At 41.9% G+C, this 19693-nt stretch overlaps 1 protein-coding gene across 2 annotated transcripts in view; it reads right to left on the bottom strand.

The window, feature by feature from the left end:
• The window catches only part of CFH (complement factor H), an 83704-nt gene extending 64354 nt beyond the window's left edge, over positions 1–19350 (bottom strand). The window contains exon 1 of one of the 2 annotated variants that reach the window (XM_038758332.1): positions 19215–19350. In XM_038758332.1, the coding sequence (XP_038614260.1) occupies positions 19215–19272 (58 nt within the window). In that variant the 5' untranslated portion in view covers positions 19273–19350. The remainder of the gene's footprint in view (positions 1–19214) is intronic. The other variant, XM_038758331.1, reaches the window with a different exon arrangement.
• Positions 19351–19693: the final 343 nt, after the last annotated feature.

Raw genomic sequence — 19693 nt, 5'->3', positions numbered from 1 at the left:
ATGAAACAGGCTACCAGAGTCCCTTCACAGTCCCCAAAATTAATTCTATTTAGACTATTTCTGCCTCAGACTAACTGAGCCCGCTGTTGGGTGGGACCGTCTCTGTTGCAAACTTGTACTTCCCAAGTGCTTAGTACAGTGCTCTGCACACAGTAAGTGCTCAATAAATACGATTGAATGAATGCTATCTAACATTAATTATCCTACCTCCTGTATCAGGTCTAACTCCTTAATGCGGCAACAATCCAAAAGTCACAAGAGAACTAAAGAACAGCTGAAGATGATTTTTCCTTCGCAGTCACAACCAACAGCCACAGATGAATGTTTTCTTCTAGAAAAGCTCGTTAGCTTGTTTGGGGCTATACACTGTCTTTCAAATCAGCCTTCAGACCCATTTGTGTGACGTGGGCTTAAGGGACTGCAAGAAATAACAGATCGCCTACATTTCCCAGCCAGCAAAGAGCTGAGACCCTACCTCCCAGGTAAGGATGAGAAATAGCCTGCCCCTCCTGAATCCCTTTAAGAACCCTCTAAGAGGCAACATGCAGGTATCTGGGTCTACCCTGTGGCCCATCTGTGTGGTAAATTTACTTGTGAACATCATGGTTAATGGTTTGTGGTTTAGTTTAGGTTAGGCCAAAGACTCTTGTTTGTGTCTGTGTCTTTTTGTTTGCATGTGAATCTCTTAGTTTTCTCTCTCAACTCCAATTCTTCTGAGTAAAGTATTGCTTGTAATTATTATGGGTGTGGATAATCTCAAAAATGTTCTCTGATATTTTCATGGCTGCTCAAAAAGCCTTGTATATCATCTCAAGTATGGGCCTGGTCAGATCTTGGAACACTCCAATTCTCCTGGCTACTGTTGGGTCACCTTGAGATTACAATATTAATTTGAAAGTTTTTAATAAAATGGTCTGATTATAACAACTTGTATTTCACAGATGCCACCTTTAGTATTATTTCTTTGGGAGGAAATACAATATACAATCAGGCTCACTCATTTTTAAAGAATATAATTGCCAACTATAATTAGGGAAGTATCCTCATTAATGCAACTGAAAACAATAGACTAAGTCCCCTAACTTCCAAAATTAGAACTTGGAAAACAAAAAGGAGGCCCTTTAATTGCACATGGACTATAGTCTAAAATCATCCTAAACAGTAGGAAAAAAACATAAAAATATCCAGACTTGCAAAATACAGACATCAAGGACAAATGTCATATCACTCATAGAGTCAGATTCCTCTAGAGAGGAGTAGCATGGCCTAATGGAAAGCAGGAGTCAGAGGACCTGGGTTCTAATCCCCTCGTCCTCCTCTCCGTCCCCCCATCTTACCTCTTTCCCTTCCCCACAGCACCTGTATATATGTATATATGTTTGTACATATTTATTACTCTATTTATTCTACTTGTACATATCTATTCTATTTATTTTATTTTGTTAGTATGTTTGGTTTTGTTCTCTGTCTCCCCCTTTTAGACTGTGAGCCCACTGTTGGGTAGGAACTGTCTCTATATGTTGCCAACTTGTATTTCCCAAGCACTTAGTACAGTGCTCTGCACACAGTAAGCACTCAATAAATATGATTGATTGATTGATTAATCCCCGTACTGCCACTTGCCTGCTGTGTGAGCTTCAGCAAGTTTCTTAGCTTCTCTGGGCTCCTGTTTCCTCATTAAAATGGAATGGTCCCACTCTCAGAGAGGTATAGAGAACAGAGTGACAGCACCTCAGCCTACGTTGGGCACTTTCAATCCCACGCCTTCCCAGGAGGTCTCAGCCTGTGGCCACCCGTCCAGGTATTGGGTGTGGGCCACTTACTTTTGTGGGGTTTTAACACATCTATTCATTTGCGCAAACCCACTCCAAGCTGACTCAGTCGAACCTCCTGCAGATGCTCCCGCCCTGAACAAACCATCAATAGTCCCTGCGCTGTCAGTCAGGTTTTGTGGCTTCTCATTCGCAGTTGAGAAGGAAGAAACTTTTCTTCACTCTTGGTCCCTCCTCCAACAGTCCTGTTGCTAGCCACCCTTAGGCCTGATCTGCCATCTTGGGGCCATGTGGCCTGGAGTGGGAGGGGGCAAGGGAGCACTCCCAAATACCAAGGTGTTGGGAAAACCTGGGTCACAAAGGTCAGTCCCAAGCCATGATGAGGCAGGGGTGGTAGAGGCTCCAGGAGATGCTATGGGCTGCAGTCTGGGGCAGCCATGGGACCCACCGTGGTATCTTGGAGTCAGGGTGTATGTGTGGAAAGGGGGTGGTGGTGGTGGTCTGGGATTCTGTGAAGCCAGGCCCTGGAACTGGTAGGGGGTGGGGGGCACCGCACATGGACAATGCTCCATGGAGATGGTCCTGGGCAGCAGTTCAGGCCTTGGGGTGTACCACAGATGAGAGGGGATGGGGGGTGGGGGGCTATCTCTAATGGTGGTGGCAGTTTGGAGCCTCCTCTTGAAACTGCGGGGTTCACTCCAGCCAGATCTCCCTCTCTGCACCGTGGATCTCAACTTGGTGATTTGGAGAGGGAGAGTGGGGAGAACAGGGGGAAAAACTTCCTTGACAGCCCAACGATGACTTGGGACAGCAGAGGATCTATGTGTGGGGGCTTTGTAGTATTGTGGGGAGGGGAAGGAGACTCCCTGTTGGCTCCAATCAGTGTTGACTCCATGTGGAAACAGCTCAGGGCTCACCTCTCTGCCACAGAGTCTGAGCTTGAGAAAGGCAAGGGTAACATGAAGATGCATTGTCTGATCTCCTTTCTACTTATTCTATGAGCTCCCTGTCTATGTCTGACTTGATGGTTTAGTATCAACCCCAGTACTTAGCACAGTCCTTAAGCCAAACAAGCGCTAATACCACAGCTATTACAGAGATATGAAGGAGAGTGAACAGTGTTTCCTGGAGTCAGTTTGGCAACAAGCATTACAATGGGTTCTGGGGAAACAAGCATTTAATGCCCCAGTTTGGGGGAGTGGAGGTTAAAGAGCAGAAATATTTGCTGTTCCAGGAGATCTACTTCTTGAATTGTCTGGATCAAGTCTAGAATCCATTGACCCTGAGGTCCAAAGAGCACTTGGTTTAGGTGAGGGGGGAGCACTTTAAGAAGGTGAAAACTTTTCTGCTCTTTAGTAGGAGTAGCAGCAGTACCATTAGTAATGAAGCAAAATGGCCTAGTGGGAAGAACACAGGCCTGAGAGTCAGAAGACCTGGTTTCTCATCTTACCTCTGCCACTTGTCTGATCTTGGCTCTGCTACTTGTCTGCTGTGTGACCTTAGGCAAGTCACTTCTCTGTGCCTCAGATTCTTCATCTAAAAAATGGGATTAAATACCTGGTCTCCCTCCTACTTAGATTGTGATGCTGTTGAGGAACAGGTATTGTGGCCGGACTGATCACCCTGTATCATCCTCAAAACTTAGGACAGTGCTTGGCATAAAGTTAAGGCTTAATAAATACCATTATTAGCAGTAGTAGTAGCTGTAGTAGAAGTAGTAGTAACATTTATTGAGAGTAGAGAAGCAGCGTGGCTCAGTGGAAAGAGCGCAGGCTTTGGAGTCAGAGGTCATGGGTTTGAATCCCGGCTCTGCCACATGTCTGTTGTGTGACCTTGGGCAAGTCACTTAACTTCTCTGAGCCTCAGTTACCTCACCTGTAAAATGGGGATTAAGACTGTGAGCCCCACGTGGGACAACTTAATCACCTTGTATCCCCCCAGCGCTTAGAACAGTGCTTTGCACAGAGTAAGCGCTTAACAAATGCCATCATCATCATCATTTATTGAATGGCCACTTGGTTCTAGGCTCTTGGGAAGTACAGAATAATAAAGTGACAAATTCCCTGACCAGAAGAAGCTAAACTCTAACCAATAAGGCAAACTAGAGTGATCAAAATAAATAATTTAGTACAAGACAGATAACAACTCCGTTGTGTTGTACTCTTAGGACAGTGCTCTGCACACAGTAAGCCCTCAATAAATACAATTGATTGAGTCCTGAAGGAGGGTATAGTAAGTTCATTAAGGGCTAGAGTTGTCTGATTCACTCAATCATTCACTCAATCATATTTATTTAGCACTTACTATGTGCAGAGCACTGTACTAAGTGTGTGGAAAGTACAATTCGGAAACTAATTGTATGAACTGATTGATTGATGGAACTAAGCCCAGCTACCTCAGCTAAGGGCTTCCCAGTTTGTCTACAGGGAGCAGCAGATAATTGTGTGCTCCAACACAGTCACAGCTGGCTTTTTGGGCTGGCCCTGATAGTTGAAGCCAGGGATGACCTTTCCTGCTTCAGTCAGGTTTTCCCCCTGCTCACTCAGTCAATCAAGCAATCAATTGAGTATTTAGTGAGCACTTTTGTGCAGAGCACTGTACTAAGCGATTGGGAGAGGACAGTTACGATAGAATTAGCAGATATGTTCCCTGCCCATAACAAGCTTACAGACTAGCAGAAGTTTACAGTCCAGAGGGTAGGGGACTCCATGGGGACTGCACTCTCCAGAGCCACCAACGGCTCCTCATAGGTAAATCCAATTAGTTTACATGTCATAATTCTTCTTGACCTCTTCAATCAATTAATCAATGGCATATACTGAATGCTTACTATGTACAGAGTACTTGGAATATACATTACATAGAGTTCATTCATTCATTCAATTGTATTTATTGAGTGCTTACTGTGTGCAGAGCACTGGAGAGTTGGTAGACTGTTCCCTGCCCACAACGAGCGTACAGTCTAAAAGGGGGAGACAGACATTAATATAAATAAACTACAGATAATAATAATAATGATGATGGCATTTGTTAAGTGCTTACTATGCGCAAAGCACTGTTCTAAGCACTGGGGTAGGGGGGAAACAAGGTGATCAGGTTGTCCCACGTGGGGCTCACAGTCTCAATCCCCATTTACAGATGGGGTAACTGAGGCTCCGAGAAGTTAAGTGACTTGCCCAAGTCACACAGCAGTCATGTGGCGGAGCTGGGATTCGAACCCATGACCTCTGACTCCAAAGCCCATGCTCTTTCCACTGAGCCACGCTGCTTCTGATACAGATATGTATCAAAGTACTGTGGGGTTGAAATTGGGGTGATTACCAAGTGTCTGGAGTGCTTAGAACAGTGCTTGGCACATAGTAAGTGATTAACAAAGACAATAGTAATAATAATAATAATCCAAGTGCATAGACATTGTAGAAGGAAGAGGAGTTGGGAAAAACAGGACTTAATCGGGGAAGGCCTCTTGGAGGAGATGTGACCTTAATAAGGTGTTGAAGGTGGAGAGGGTGCAGGGCAGCTGGCTCAGGTGATCTAAAATCTAACATTGTCCAGGGCAGAGAACTGCCCAGAGACACTGAGATCTTGTTTTGCCAAGCAAACTCAGTTGGCCCAGAGCATCTAACGTTGTGCGGGCAGTGACATTGCTTGAAGATATTAAAATCTTTCTCTGAGTAGCTGCTTCAGCCAGTCTAAGTCATTTAATATTGTTCAGCCTAGAGAGCTGCCCAGGGACACAGAGATCTCACTCCTGAACTGCTGTGGCCATTTCTTCACCTTCCCTCTCCCTGCAGCCCCAACTGAATACATAGTAGAGACCACCAAACAGTTGTGGCTGTTTGACACCCTGGTAACAGTGACCTGGCTTTTTACCTATCGACAACTCTCTGCCTTCACAGCAACCAAGCCCTCTGTTTACTACCAAGCAAGCATCTTTTCACTCAAGGATTCAAGGACCTGCTTTCAGTTCAGCAATTAATCAACAGATTAAGCAGTTATTGCTCTTGACAAGCTCACGTATAACCCTTAAACTTATCTGGTCCCATCATGTCCCCTCAAAGCCCCACCTCTAATCAGGCCATCCTTGTCCTTTCTTCCCAACACCCCATCAGATAAGCATTGGAGAAGCAGCGTGGCTCAGTGGAAAGAGCACAGGCTTTGGAGTCAGATGTCATGGGTTCGAATTCTGGCTCCACCACTTGTCAGCTTTGGGACCTTGGGCAAGCCACTTAACTTCTCTGTGACTCAGTTACCTCATCTGTAAAATGGGATTAAGACTGCGAGACACACGTGGGACAACCTGATCACCTTGTATCATCTCCAGCGTTTAGAACAGTGCTTTGCACATAGTAAGTGCTTAACAAATACCATAATCATCATCCCCAGATTACATGATCTCCCCTGCCTCTCTCTCCAGAAGGGGCCTCATCTTCTCCCTTAGACTCACTGGGGAAGGGGAAGGAGTAGCCTTCCTTCTTGCTACCAAATGCCACTTTCACGCCATTCCAACTTGCGCACCCCTCTTTTTCCCTTCCTTTGAAGCCCATATCATCCGTCTGTACCATCCACCCCAGTTACTAATTATTAGTTGCTAGTCACAGTCATATAATCATCATCATAGTGTTTAAGCGTTTACTATATGACATGTGTTGGGGTAAATACAAGATAATCAAGTCCCACATGGGGATCACAGGTTAGTAGGAGAACAGGTATTAAATCTCATTTTACAGATTCACTCATTCATTCAATCGTATTTATTGAGTGCTTACTGTGTGCAGAGCACTGTACTAAGCGCTTGGGAAGTACAAGTTGGCAACATATAGAGACAGTCCCTACCCAACAGCGGGCTCACAGTCTAGAAGGGGGAGACAGACAACAAAACCAAACATGTGGACAGGTGTCAAGTCACCAGAATAAATAAAAATAAAGCTAGATACACATCATTAACAAAATAAATAGAATAGTAAATATGTACAAGTAAAAGAGAGTAATAAATCTGTACAAACATATATGCAGGTGCTGTGCGGAGGGGAAGGAGGTAGGGCAGGGGAGATGGGGAGGAGGTGAGGGAAAATGGGGTTCAGTCTGGGGAACTGAGGACCAGAGAAGTTAAGTGAGTTGATCAAGGTCACAAGCATTGTGGCTTAGTGCACAGAGCACGGGCCTGGGAGTTGGAAGGACCTGGATTTTAAACCCAGATCCACCCTATGCCTGCTGAATGACCTTGGGCAAATCACTTAACTTCTCTAGGCCTCAGTTACCTCATCTGAATAATGGGAATTAAGAGTGTGAGCCCCATGTGGGACAGGGACTCTGCTTGGCACATAGTAAGTGCTTAACAAGTACCATGATTATTGTTATTTTTCTCAAGTGGTAGAGCCGAGACTAGAACACAGGTCCTCTGGCTCCCCAGGTCTGTGCTGTTTCCACTAGGCTAGAGGCCCCTCCTCCAACTTTCTGAACCATTTGATCCTTTACTTAAATTATCTCTTTCTCCATTCCCACATTGATCCTTGAAAAATTCAATATCCATGTGGATGTTCCTGATGACCCTTCTGCTGCCCATTTCCTCTCACTCCTCAACTACATTGACCTCCTGCTCTACCCCATCTCATCCATTTGCCAACTCGGACACATATTCGTTATTATCTCTAGTAACTGTACAATCTCTACCCTCACCAATTCTGAAATCCCTCTATCTGAGCACAACATCTTCACCTGTCTTCCCTCCCTGACATCCCCTCCTCACAAATCTGTCCTATCTCCCCCCTGCACAAAGAACTATGATATTTTGACTCTCCTCCTTCCAACTTAGACTGAGCCCTACATAAGGATGGGAACTGTGTCCAATGTGATAATCCAGAATCTAGCCCGGCACTTTGAACTGGGCTCGACACGTAATAAGCACTTAACAAAAACCAGTAAAAAAAAAAGAAGTTTTAGGAGAGGCAAATGAGGTATTAGACATTCAGAGAGTTTGAAAAGGAACGAGAGCAAGGAGATGGAATGCTAGCTGGAAGTTGCTGTAGGATCCAGGGAAGGATTTTTTGGTATAAGGGAGAATTAAGCGTATTTGAAAGAAGAGAGAAAGGAGTCCTGAGGTCCTGTGAAAATGACATTAAAGCGTAAGATCAAGTACTTTTAGAAGGAGAGGTGATAGACTCATAAATCTGAGTCCTGTTCTTCTTCTTCTTCAGAGCATTAATCAATGAGTGAATCATATTTATTTGGCATTTACTATGTGCAGAGCACTAAGTGCTTGGGAGAGTAGAAGTTAGAAAACATGTTCCCTGCCCAAAATATGTTTAGTCTAGAGGGGGAGACAGACATTAAAACAAATAAATTACACTTAAATTACATTTAAATTTAATTTAATTTAAATTAAATGTTGTAGGGCTGAGGTGGGTGAATAAAGAGTGCAAATCCAAGTGCAAGACCAATGCAGAAGCGAGGAGAGAGAAATGAAGGTTTAGTCACAGAAGGAATCTTGGAAGAGATGCACTTTTAATAAAACTTTGAAGTTGGGGAGACTGTTTGTCGGATACGAATGGGGAAGGAGTTCCAAGCCAGGGCCAGGATGTGGATGAGGGGTAGGTGGCAAGATAGATGAGACTGAGGTACAGTGAGTAGTTTGGCAGTAGAGGAGCAAAGTATGTGGGCTGGGTTATATTTGGAAAACAGCGAGGTAAGGAAGGAGGAGGCAAGGTGATTGAATACCTTAAAGCCTATGTTGAGTTTTTGTGTGAGGCAGAGGTGGATGGGGAACCGCTTGAGGTGCTTGAAGAGTGGGGAACAATGGACTGAACATTTCTGTAGAAAAATGATCTGGGTACCACAGTTAAGTATGGACTGGAACAGAGAAAGACAAGAGGCAGAGAGGCAGGCAAGGACGCTGATGCAGTAATCAAGGCAGGATAGGAAAAGTGCTTTGATTGAGGTGGTAGCAGTTTGGATGGAGAGGAAAGGGCAGATTTCAGCAATGTTGTGAAGGCTGAACAGACGAGATCTGGTGATGGATTGAACATGTGGGTTGAATGAGCGATGAGTCGAGGCGAACACCAAGGTTACAGGCTTGTGAGACAGGGAGGATGGTAGTGCTGTCTACAGTGATGGGAAAGACACGATGAGGACAGGGTTCAGGTGAGAAAATGAGGAGTTCTGTTATGGACATGTAAAGTTGGAGATGTTGGCAGCATATCCAAGTAGCGATGTCCTGAAGGCGGGAGGAATTGGATCATATTTATATATGCACTTATATATATAATATAATATATATTCATTAAGTCTAACATTTTATATTGCAGTTGTTGGCTTAATATATGCCATTTGAAAATAAATAACATATTTTATAACCTCTTTTTCTTGCATTTCTTAGGGACTGAACATGTTTTCTTCTAGACTTCCAAAGGAAAGTACACATTAATTATCAGGGTGATTCAGAAGCAATAAATGGCAACAGGAATATCACAGAAATAAATTTGTATCATTGCATTATGAGTGTCTTTCCATTTTCACTCTGTGGAGACATCAAATGTCACAGAATAAAGAAAATAAATATCAAACAAATATATAAAGAGAGGTTGAGCTGCATTGTAGATTCTGCTTTACAGACGTTTTACAATTAGCTACGACTATGGTTTCTATTCCACCAGATGGAGCTGACATCCTATCACAAATTCCAGAATTACCAATCCCAATAACAGGCCCTGCCAGCCCATCTTTTATTTCTTCTCATCAAATACAATATAAAACTAGGACTCTGTTTCATAAATTTTAAACTCCACTTTTAAACTCTCTGTTTTAAACTCTGCTTCTCAGATAGTTGGAAGCAACCCTGGGATTTATGACTCCATTGGTTCCTGAAAACTGCTTCTAAAGTTGAAACGTTTAAGAACTCAAAGTCAGTGTTCTTTCAAGGGAAAAATGCTTTAAAAATGGCAGATTGGTTCCTGAACCCAGGCTGGGTGCTCTATTCTTACCAGAATTACCCAGAATTGAATACTGTATCAAATAATGGTGATTAAAATAGGTCCATGAATGTATTTTATATTGTAAATAGCAATCATATTGATATACAGCATGGTTTAGTGGAAAGAGCACGGGCTTTGGAGTCAGAGGTCGTGGGTTCAAATTCTGGCTCCACCAACTCAGCTGTGTGACTTTGGGCAAGTCACTTAACTTCTCTGTGCCTCAGTTACTTCATCTGTAAAATGGGGATTAAGACTGTGAGCCCCCCGTGGGACAACCTGATTTCCTTGTAACCTCCCCAGCGCTTAGAACAGTGCTTTGCACATAGAAGTGCTTAATAAATGCTATTATTATTCTTATTATATATGAACCATGTACAAAGTTAGAAATATAGCACATAACCATAGGACAGTACTACTCTACAATGTACAATACCTCTACTTATAAATGCTATAAAACACATAGAGACATTTTTAACATTTTATTTGAGTTCCTAAATATGGGCACATTCCCTACCCATAACAAGTTAACAGTCTAGAGGGGGAGACCAACATTAATATAAATAGCCATTCATTCCTTCACATTTATTGAGCTCTTACTGTGTGCAAACCACTGTACTAAGTGATTGGGAGAGTACAATATGACAACAATTGGACACAATCCCTGCACATAATGAGCTCACAGCCTAGAGGGGAAGATGGACATTAATACACATTAACAAATAAGTTACAGATATATACATATGTGTTGTGGGGATGGGAGGGAGGATGAATAAAGGAGCAAGTCAGGGTGACCCAGAAGGGAATGGGAGAAGAAGAGAGGAGGGCTTAGTCCTTGAAGTGGGGGAGAGCAATTATCTGTCTGATATGAGGAGATAAGTAGGCAGGGAACCTGGCCAACTCTGCCAATTCTGTTGTATTGTACTCTCCCATGTGCTCCGCACATAAATGTTCAATAAATACCATTAATTGATGGATTGATAAATTACGGCTATACATGTAAGTGCTGTGGGCTAAGGGTGAAGTGAATACTAAGTGGACAAAGGAAAAAGATCCACATGCACTGATGCGGCGGTGGTGTCATTTTGGCAACATCCTGAACGTCTGACAGGGATGCAACATTCACCCCAAGTGGAGGAGGGGCTGGATAAAGAACTGAAAAAATACCTGCCTCACCAACCCCCAAACCCCCTTGGCATCATTGTCTTCTTCGATGTACTATTGTAATTATTATAGTATTTTTAAGTGCTTACTGTGTGTCAAGCATTGTTCTATGCACCGGGGTACATACATGCTAACTAGGTTGGACAGAGTCCCTGTCCCACTTCCAGCTCCCAATCAAAGTAGGAGAAAGGACAAGTATTGAATCCTCGTTTTACAGTTGAGAAAACAGGCACAGAGAAGTTAAGTGACTCATCCAAGGTCAAACAGCAGGTAATTGCCAGAGTCAGGATTAGAACACAGTCCTCTGACTCCCGGGCCTGGGCTCTTTCCACCAGGCTATGCTGCTGTAGAAGCAACTTTCACCTGACCAGCTACACAGTGAGATCCTGGTGATGCACTGACTCATGCAGGAGGCCAACTACTAGAAACTCTCTCAGGTGTTTAGAACACTGCTCGGCACATAGTATGTGCTCAATAAATACCATTCTGATTGATTGATTAACTGTCATGTGGAACAATTTGAGAGTCCAGGAAAAGAACCAGGAGGATGATTGCAAGTTTGGAGAGGGATCATGAATCAGATCAGGGATCAGGTCAAAGGCTGGAGTGATTGACGGAGAAGAATAGAGTACCGAGGGATGATTTTCTTCTGGAAAGTGGAGAATTATCTTGGAAACCAGTGCTTCTCTAATCCACCTAGCTAAGGAAAATTGCCCCCAAACTCTCCAGGAAGTATTTTTTTAATGGAGCATTTCCAGAGAAGATCTTTCTGGACTTTCTAGATAGCTGTAGCACCCTATTTTGGTAGCATCTGCTGGGAGACAGAAAGCCCTTCTTAAGGAGGTACTCCTAATTGCCTAGAATTTCCTTGTAAGTTAGGTTTCTGTAATTAACTAGTCTTCTGGAGAGCCAGATGTGGAATCTCCTTATTAGTTAGTCAGCCAGGTTCTCCAGTTTCCCTAAATTCTCCTGGATAACTATCATTTCCTATGTAGCTAAGGCCTTCTATTAATCTTTCATTTCCTTTTCATCTAGAAGTTTCCATTAACAAGTTTTCATCTAGCTTCTTATGTTCTCTTAGGTATCCTAGGTCTTCAGTGTTTCTTACTTATCCAGGTACTCAGCCAGATTCTTCTCATGTTGTCTCCGTCTGCAAAGTTCTCCAAGTGAGCTAAATTCTTCCAGATATCCAAAGTCCCCTAGTTAACTAGGCCTCTCCAGTAAATCCTTTATATGCTTGATATTCTCCCCACCCTCAATCCCCCCAGCACTTATGGACATATCTTTAAATTCTATATTACATTATAAATTACTTATTCATTCATATTAACGTCTATCTCCCCCTCTAGACTGTAAGCTTGTTATGAGAAGAGACTGTGCCTACTAATTCTACTGTATTGTATTTTCCCAGTGTTTAGTACACTGCTCTGCACATAGTAAGTTCTCAATAGATTTGATTGATTGATTGATCAAGAATTTCACAGTCTGGTAATCTCCTTGTTAGCTAGAGGCTAATCACAATCCTTAGATTTTGAACCCCTAGAGGATCAGGACTGGGGACCATTTCTAATTCTCATCTGTGTATTTTTTTCCCAAAACCTTAGTACAGTGCTCTGCATACAGTAGACACTTGATAAATATTATTACTACTACTAGAGGTCTCCAGGTGGTCTTGAGCCCCTTGTTAGCTAGAGTCTTCTATTTATCTAGAATTTCCTCGCTAGTTGTTCAGTCTCTGACTTTGGCCAACATGTCCTAGTTAGTCACCATCTTCTAGTTGTTCATTTGATCAAATTTATTGAGTGCTTACTGTGTGCGGAGCACTGTACTAAGCACTTGGAAAATACAATTCAGCAGCAAATTGATACAATCCCTGTGTAACAACCGGCTCACAATCTAGAAGGGGGGAGACACATCAAAACAAGTAAACAGGCATCAATAGCACCAATATAAATAAATGGAATTATAGATATATACAGATCATTAATAAAATAAATAGAATAATAAATATGTACATATATACATAAGTGCTGCGGGGCAGGAAGGCGGGGAAGAGCAGAGGGAAAGAGTTGAGGTGATGTGGAGGGGAGGAGGAGCAGAGGAAAAGGGGGGCTTAGTAGTTAACCAGACTCTCCTAGGTGGAGAAAGACTATTGAATAACCAGATTCTACTAGTTAAATAGGCTCTTCTAGTTAGCCAGGTTCTCCTAGTTAGGGACTTCTATTTAGCTAGTCTTCTGGAAAGCTAGATTTTACTAATTACCAAGGGCCTCTAGTTAACCAGAATCACCCAGTTAGCCTAAATCTCCTTATCTTTGTTATCCAGAATGCCCTGGATAACAAGGTCTGATATTTAGTCAGGGTTTCCTAGTTAGCCAAAGTGTCTCTTATTAGAGAAGCAATATAGCTCAGTGGAAAAAGCATGAAAAAGCTAGAGTTGACGGGCTAGCCAGGGTATTCTAGAAAACTAGGGTCTCCTGCTTAGCTTAAGTTTCTTAGTTCCTCTCCCAAGCACTTAGTACAGTGCTTTGTACATAGTAAGCACTCAGTAAATGTCATTGATATAATTGATCAGGATCTCCTTATAAGCTGGAGTCTCCTATCATTCAGATAGAATTCAGATATCATTTAGGAAGCAGTGGATAAAGCATGGGCCTGAGAGGCAGAAGGTCATGGGTTCTAATCCTCACTCTGTCTGCCATGTGACCTTAGGCAAGTCACTTCACTTCTCTGGGCCTCCGTGACCTCATCTGTAAAATGGGGAATAAAACTATAAGCCATATGCGGGACAGAGACTGTGTTCAACCCAATTTGCTTGTATCCACCCCAGTGCTTAGTACAGTGACTGGCACATAGTTAAGTCCTTAACAAATACCACAATTATTATTATTATTATTATTATAGCAAGATTCTCTATATGAGCTAAATTCTGTAGTCAACTATTCTGTTTAGTCAAGTCTTCTATTAAAATCACCTTTTAGCTGCAGTCTCCTTGTTAATAAGTGTCACTTATTTAACCATGTTCAGGCTAGTCTTCTTGCTAGCTAGGATCTCCAAGTTAATGTCTCCTGGACAACAATCCTCTTACTTTGCAAATCCCTCCAGATTGACCAGTTTCAATCTAGCCCATCAAAGTGATGATTCCCTCTCTTGAATGTATTTTTGCTCAGTTTTGACACTATTAGTGAAGAGTGTGGGGGAGGGAGAGAGGTAAAAAGTAGGGTGGATCAGAGTGCAGCCTGGGTTTATTTTGCAAAGATTCACAGGAAAACAGGAGGGGAAAAAAGTGTCTGCTCTTCCTCCAACTTATTTACAATTTATGATCTGCTTGCCACCTCCTGTCTCCCCAGTGCCTGTTCCTGCGATGAACAATGACTTGGGTTTTTCTCCAAGATAGTAGTATTTTCTTCTTTCCCTCCCATTTGCTTATTATCAGGTGTCAAAGGGTACTGACACTCCACCAGGCTTACAAGGGGAGAAAAACACCTCTTTCCCTTCTACTCCAAACTCCAGCAATTATACCCAGGCAGGTCAGGAGACCGAAGAAACAGGGTGTGTCAGGATAACCACCATACCCACCCTCCCGGCTTCAGGAGGGTCCAGAGAGTGTGCCAGCTCAGATACTGTTCTAGTTGCACACATCCCCACCTCCTGCAATTTCTGATTTCACTTCTGAAAGAGCAGAAGAATAATTAGGATGGAGTAGACTAAATACCCACCATCCCACCCTCCCACCTTTAAAACCAGAGGGGATTGCATCAGTGGTGAAGGTGACTCAATAAGTAGATTTGCCCACCAATCAGATCCACCTGGGGACACCAATCAGAGGAGGAGCTGGAGGGGTGGCTCATAAAGCAATGTTTGAACTGGAGGAATCTGAACAACAAAGCTTCCTGGAAGCCTTGCAGGTGTAAATGGAGTCATAGGTTAGCAACCCCCACCCATGCTGAATACAGTCTCAAAGTTGGTCAGGGTGTTCTAGAGAACTGGAGTCTCAGGTTAGAGTATCCTAGTTTGTTGAGGTCTCCTAATTAGCTATTATGTTCTAATTAGCATTGACTGAATGATAGATTATCAGGGACTTCCTAGTTAAATAGGATACCCTTGCTAGATTGGGACTCCTGGTTAGTTATCATCTCCTAATTAGCCAAGTTCTCCAGGATAGCCTGATACTGCAATTAGCTAGTGTCTCTAGGTAACTAGTTAACTCAGGTTACCTAGTTGGTAAGGTTCTTATAGTTAGCCAAAAGCTCTTGGTTAGCAAGATTTTCCATGTCACCTAGGGTCTCCTAATTAGCCTGATTATTCTAGTTAGTGAGAGGCCACCAAACAGGCAGGTCTCCTGGTAGTCTCCAATTAGCCCAAGTTTTCTATTTAACCAGGGTCTCTTAGCTTGCTCAAGTGTCCTAGAAAGCCAGAGGTTCCTAGGCAACCAGGGTCTTTTTGCTAGCTGGAGTTTTCAAGTACTGAATCCTAATTGGATCTAATATCTACCTGTACAAGGTAAGTACATCACAATTTCGCCCGAAACTGTCTTTTCCTGTCCCATATTCATTGCCTCATTTTTTTTTAAAAAAGGTCGAGAGTAAAATTACATGGTCATAACTGTAATAGCCCCAAATGGTGAAATTGCATTGAAGAATTTGATGAGTAAAAATGTCCCATCAGGGTTACTGGTCTCAATGAGCTAATGAATGTATGCTTACTTATATTTCTAGTTTTAAAAAACATTACTAAGCATGGTCTTAAGTAGAGCAACAATTGCCTGCTTTTGGGTCTTTCAAGCCCTTGATGGGCTCAGACATTCCTGAGAGCAACTTTCCAGAGAGCTGTGCTCTGGGTGGAGGGTCGGGGGAAGTGGAGAGGGAACAGGGGTTGAAATGAGAGAAGGGGAAGCAGGAATAAGAGGAACTGGAAAATCCTCTACACTGAAGACTTTAAGTTCACTTTGGGCAGGGAATGCTGTACCGCACTCTCCCAAGCACTTAGTACAGTGCTCTGCACATACTGCTCAATAAATACCATTGATTGAGTGAGAGTCATCAGGACAGCTTAGTACAGTGCTCTGCACACAGGAAGCGCTCAATAAATACGATTGAATGAATGAATGACAGCTGGGGAGAGAAGTGCAACAGAACTATCCCCATGCACAGTCTAGCTGAGCATGGTGCAGGCATAGGTTGTGTTTTTGAGTGAGAAGTATTCTCAGGGACTGAGAGAGAGTGAAAGCAGAGGTGAGGGCAGAGACCAAGGGAGCGATACCTAGTTAAAGACAGGTTGTTTCTGCTGCTTCAAGTAGTTCATCACCCAAACCGGAGCTAGAAACATCTTGGTGTTGCTGTTGCACAAGTGAATTAAAGCAATGGATGTAAGCATGCACTGAACATACACACACACACACACACACACACATGTGTGTATATTCAGTGCATGCTTTCATTTATTGCTTTTATATATATACATATATATATATACGTTAGAAAGATGATTTAGGGACAGGATAAAGCAAACAAAGTGAAAGAGAAATACTATTATGTTGGCACTCAAAGAATTTCTTGGCTTTGTCTGGGGTAAGGAAGATGGGGACAGGGAATGGGTAACACATGTGTAAAGGGATAAAGAACAGGGATGGACATCACCCAAAGTGATACTATTGCCTGGAAAAAAGAGGCAGTAGAGTGAGAGCAGGCAAGAAAAAAACGCTTTTAACCACTGCCACCACCTCAGCCTACAACAAAGTACAGAACTTGAGCCCCGGTGACTAGGATGACAGTGGTTGTGTCTGTGCTCTTGTGGCCCCTACTCTGCTTCTTCCAGTTCCTGGTAAAAATGGACACTCCAGTAAGTCAAGAGATAAGCCTGTCAAGAGTGGTTGGAGGAGATGAGGAAAGAAGAACAAGCACTGCCATTTATTATAGCCATAATGATTCCAAGACCAAAGTCATCTTCTTAAGACATGGGAGGCCCTCTTTCACCTTCTAGAAATCTGGACATTACCACCACTTTGAGCAGCGTGGCATAGCTGCTGAATATGAAGCTGTAGCAAATTGAAAAGCATAGCCTAGTTGATAGAGCATGGGTTCTGGGAGTTGGAAGAACCTGGGTTCTAATCCCAGCTCTGTCACTTGTCTGCTTTGTGACTTTGGGAAAGTCACTTAACTTGTCTGTGCCTCAGTTACTTCATCTGTAATGTGAGGATTAAGATTGTGAGCCCCATGTAGGACGGGAACTGTGTCCAACCAAATTTGCTTGCAACCACCCCGGCACATAGTACAGTACCTGGAAACATAGTAAGTACTTAAAAAGTTATTATTATTATTATTCAGAACCTCAAGCATTGCACTAAGAGATACTTTGCATCTTGATACTTTGCATTCCATCGGAATACCATAAACCACTTCTAGGCTAAATCATTTATTCAGGTTTTATTCACTGAATAATTATACTGTTTTTTTAATTGTACCATCCCAAAGTTGAAAATGTGTGTAGCTCTACCAAAAGTAGGTAAGCAACAGTTACAAAAAGTAAAATTGAATGGCAGCCCTAAAAATTGTTTATTCTATTAAGTTCTGAAATTCAAATTTCAAAGTTTGATATCTATACTTGAGATTTTTACCCTTCTATTCTTTCTCTGTTTGTTCTTATTTCTTGGTATTGTCTCATTATAATATCTGTATGACCGGAGTTCACTCAGTGCTTCAGAGTTCATTAATGGAACTCTGTAAATCCAAATTTGTATTAGTGGAATCTTAGTCATTTACCACTTCATTCATGAAAGGTCTCCCTTCTGCATGATTACAAAGAAGTAAGAATGTCTGGTACAGACACTGCTGCCACCTGAGGTCCCAAATGTTTTTATAGAACTCCATTAGAGTGTGAAAGCCACATGGAACTGGAAACTTTCACCAGGCCTACAGAATCTTATTTGACTGGGTTATCATTCAGGGTACGAGTAGCATAAGAACATCGGTCAAAGCATTGAGTAGCAGAAAAACACAGATTATGATCCAGACTCAGGGACAAAATATTACAAATGGTACAACTTCTTAAAATCATCCCAGAGTCCCACTAAATAAAATATAAATCCAAATACTTGAAAAATGAGGCACTAGAAATGCTTGTTTGCCCCTGAATTCACTCTGGTTTCACTTTCCCTGAAGGAAATTTAACTTTCATTAAAAAAAAATATGATTATGATATAATTAGGTTTGCTTCATAGATCAGATTTCTACATAGCATTAGTGGGAAAGGTGGATTTGACTATGTAGAAATATTTTCTACATTTCTAATGCCTAAATATTAGGACTTGCATTTAGATTCTGTCAACTCTTTAGATTATTAAAATTAGAGCAAAGTATACCGATATATTTAGGCTTTACCAAAATAGTCTATATTTAATTAGACATTTATATTAATTTCTGTCTCCCCCTCTAGACTTTAAGCTAGTTGTGGGCAGGGAATGTGTCTGCCACCTGCTGTATTGTACTATCTCAAGCACTTTGTACAGTGCTGTGCATATAGTAAGTACTCAATAAATACCATTGATTAATTGACAGTGTGTTCATGAGTCCAAAAATTGCAACTATATGTGAAATCATATTAGAGTTAATTTAACTCCTTAATGTATTCTTAGAGGAATGATAGAAAATTGGGAATGAACAAAATTTATCTTTCTGACTTTTGATTATACTTTGGTACTATCAGAAAGATATATTTTGTTTTGTTCAATATGCTTCCCCCATAGTTTGCCTTAAAATAATATACAGAGATACATTTATAACATTGCTTTTTTAAAAAAATCAACAAAGATTCCAATACTAAAAGTACTATGTTTTGGATAGAAAGATTTCAACCACCAGAAACTGGCCACAGCTAGTTAAACTATTTCTGGATGGATACCAGAAATTCTCTGGTGACTGTTTTCCATTGATGTAATTTGTCCCGACTCTTTTAATTGCTTTTCTAGGGACAAGAATTTTAGGGACACAGTTTCCAAAGTTGTTTTCATGCACCATCTTTGTGGAAAGTCTTAATCAAAACCATAATTTTTGATAGCATTAATTTCTTCCCAAACAGTGTTAGAGTTTTCTAAGCTTTTTCTTAGAAAAACATTAATAAAAGGGATATCTAATGTCATTAAAATGGCCAAATTTCCATTTGTTTACATATTAAAAATCACAGTAATCACAAAGCAGGTTGCATCAATCTAGGCAATTAATAAACACCTCGAGGTACTTTTCTAAAACGCATGACACTATTCTCTTTCTGTTTTCTCCCTAGAAATCAAGGGCTTCGATGAATGATAATCTTACCTTGTGCAGCACAGTAAGTCCACGACAGAAAAAGAACAATCCTTTGAAGAAATCTCATTTTTAATATCTGAGAAGAATAGGAGGACACATTTAGTAGCCAATACTGTGTTTACTTGATCCTGTAACAGACTGTTCCCTGTGAGGAATTGTTCTAAATGGGGCTGGAGAAGCAGCCCACAAATATAAAGGCAGAGATGGGGGGCTCCACCCATTAATTACCGTAAATTTTGGAAAACCCAACAACCCCCACCTAATCTCTGGCCAGACATGGGACATGATTCTCAGTATACACCCACAGAATTATGTCATGACCTGCTTTTCCGCTTCCTCCTTAAAGCCACAGGCATGCACTACTTTAACTTTTAAAGTGTGCCAGGTTCTGCAAAGCAGCAGGAGCAGCTAACCCCTTTTGAATAATTCATAACTCTTCTTCCAAACTTTCACATTTTAATTACTGGCGAACAAACAACTGCGTTCAG

The sequence above is a fragment of the Tachyglossus aculeatus genome, chromosome 16 (genome assembly GCF_015852505.1).
Source record: "Tachyglossus aculeatus isolate mTacAcu1 chromosome 16, mTacAcu1.pri, whole genome shotgun sequence".
Classification (NCBI taxonomy): domain Eukaryota; kingdom Metazoa; phylum Chordata; class Mammalia; order Monotremata; family Tachyglossidae; genus Tachyglossus; species Tachyglossus aculeatus.
The sequence above is the reverse complement of the archived record's forward strand: the minus strand, read 5'-3'. Positions and strand labels throughout refer to the sequence as shown.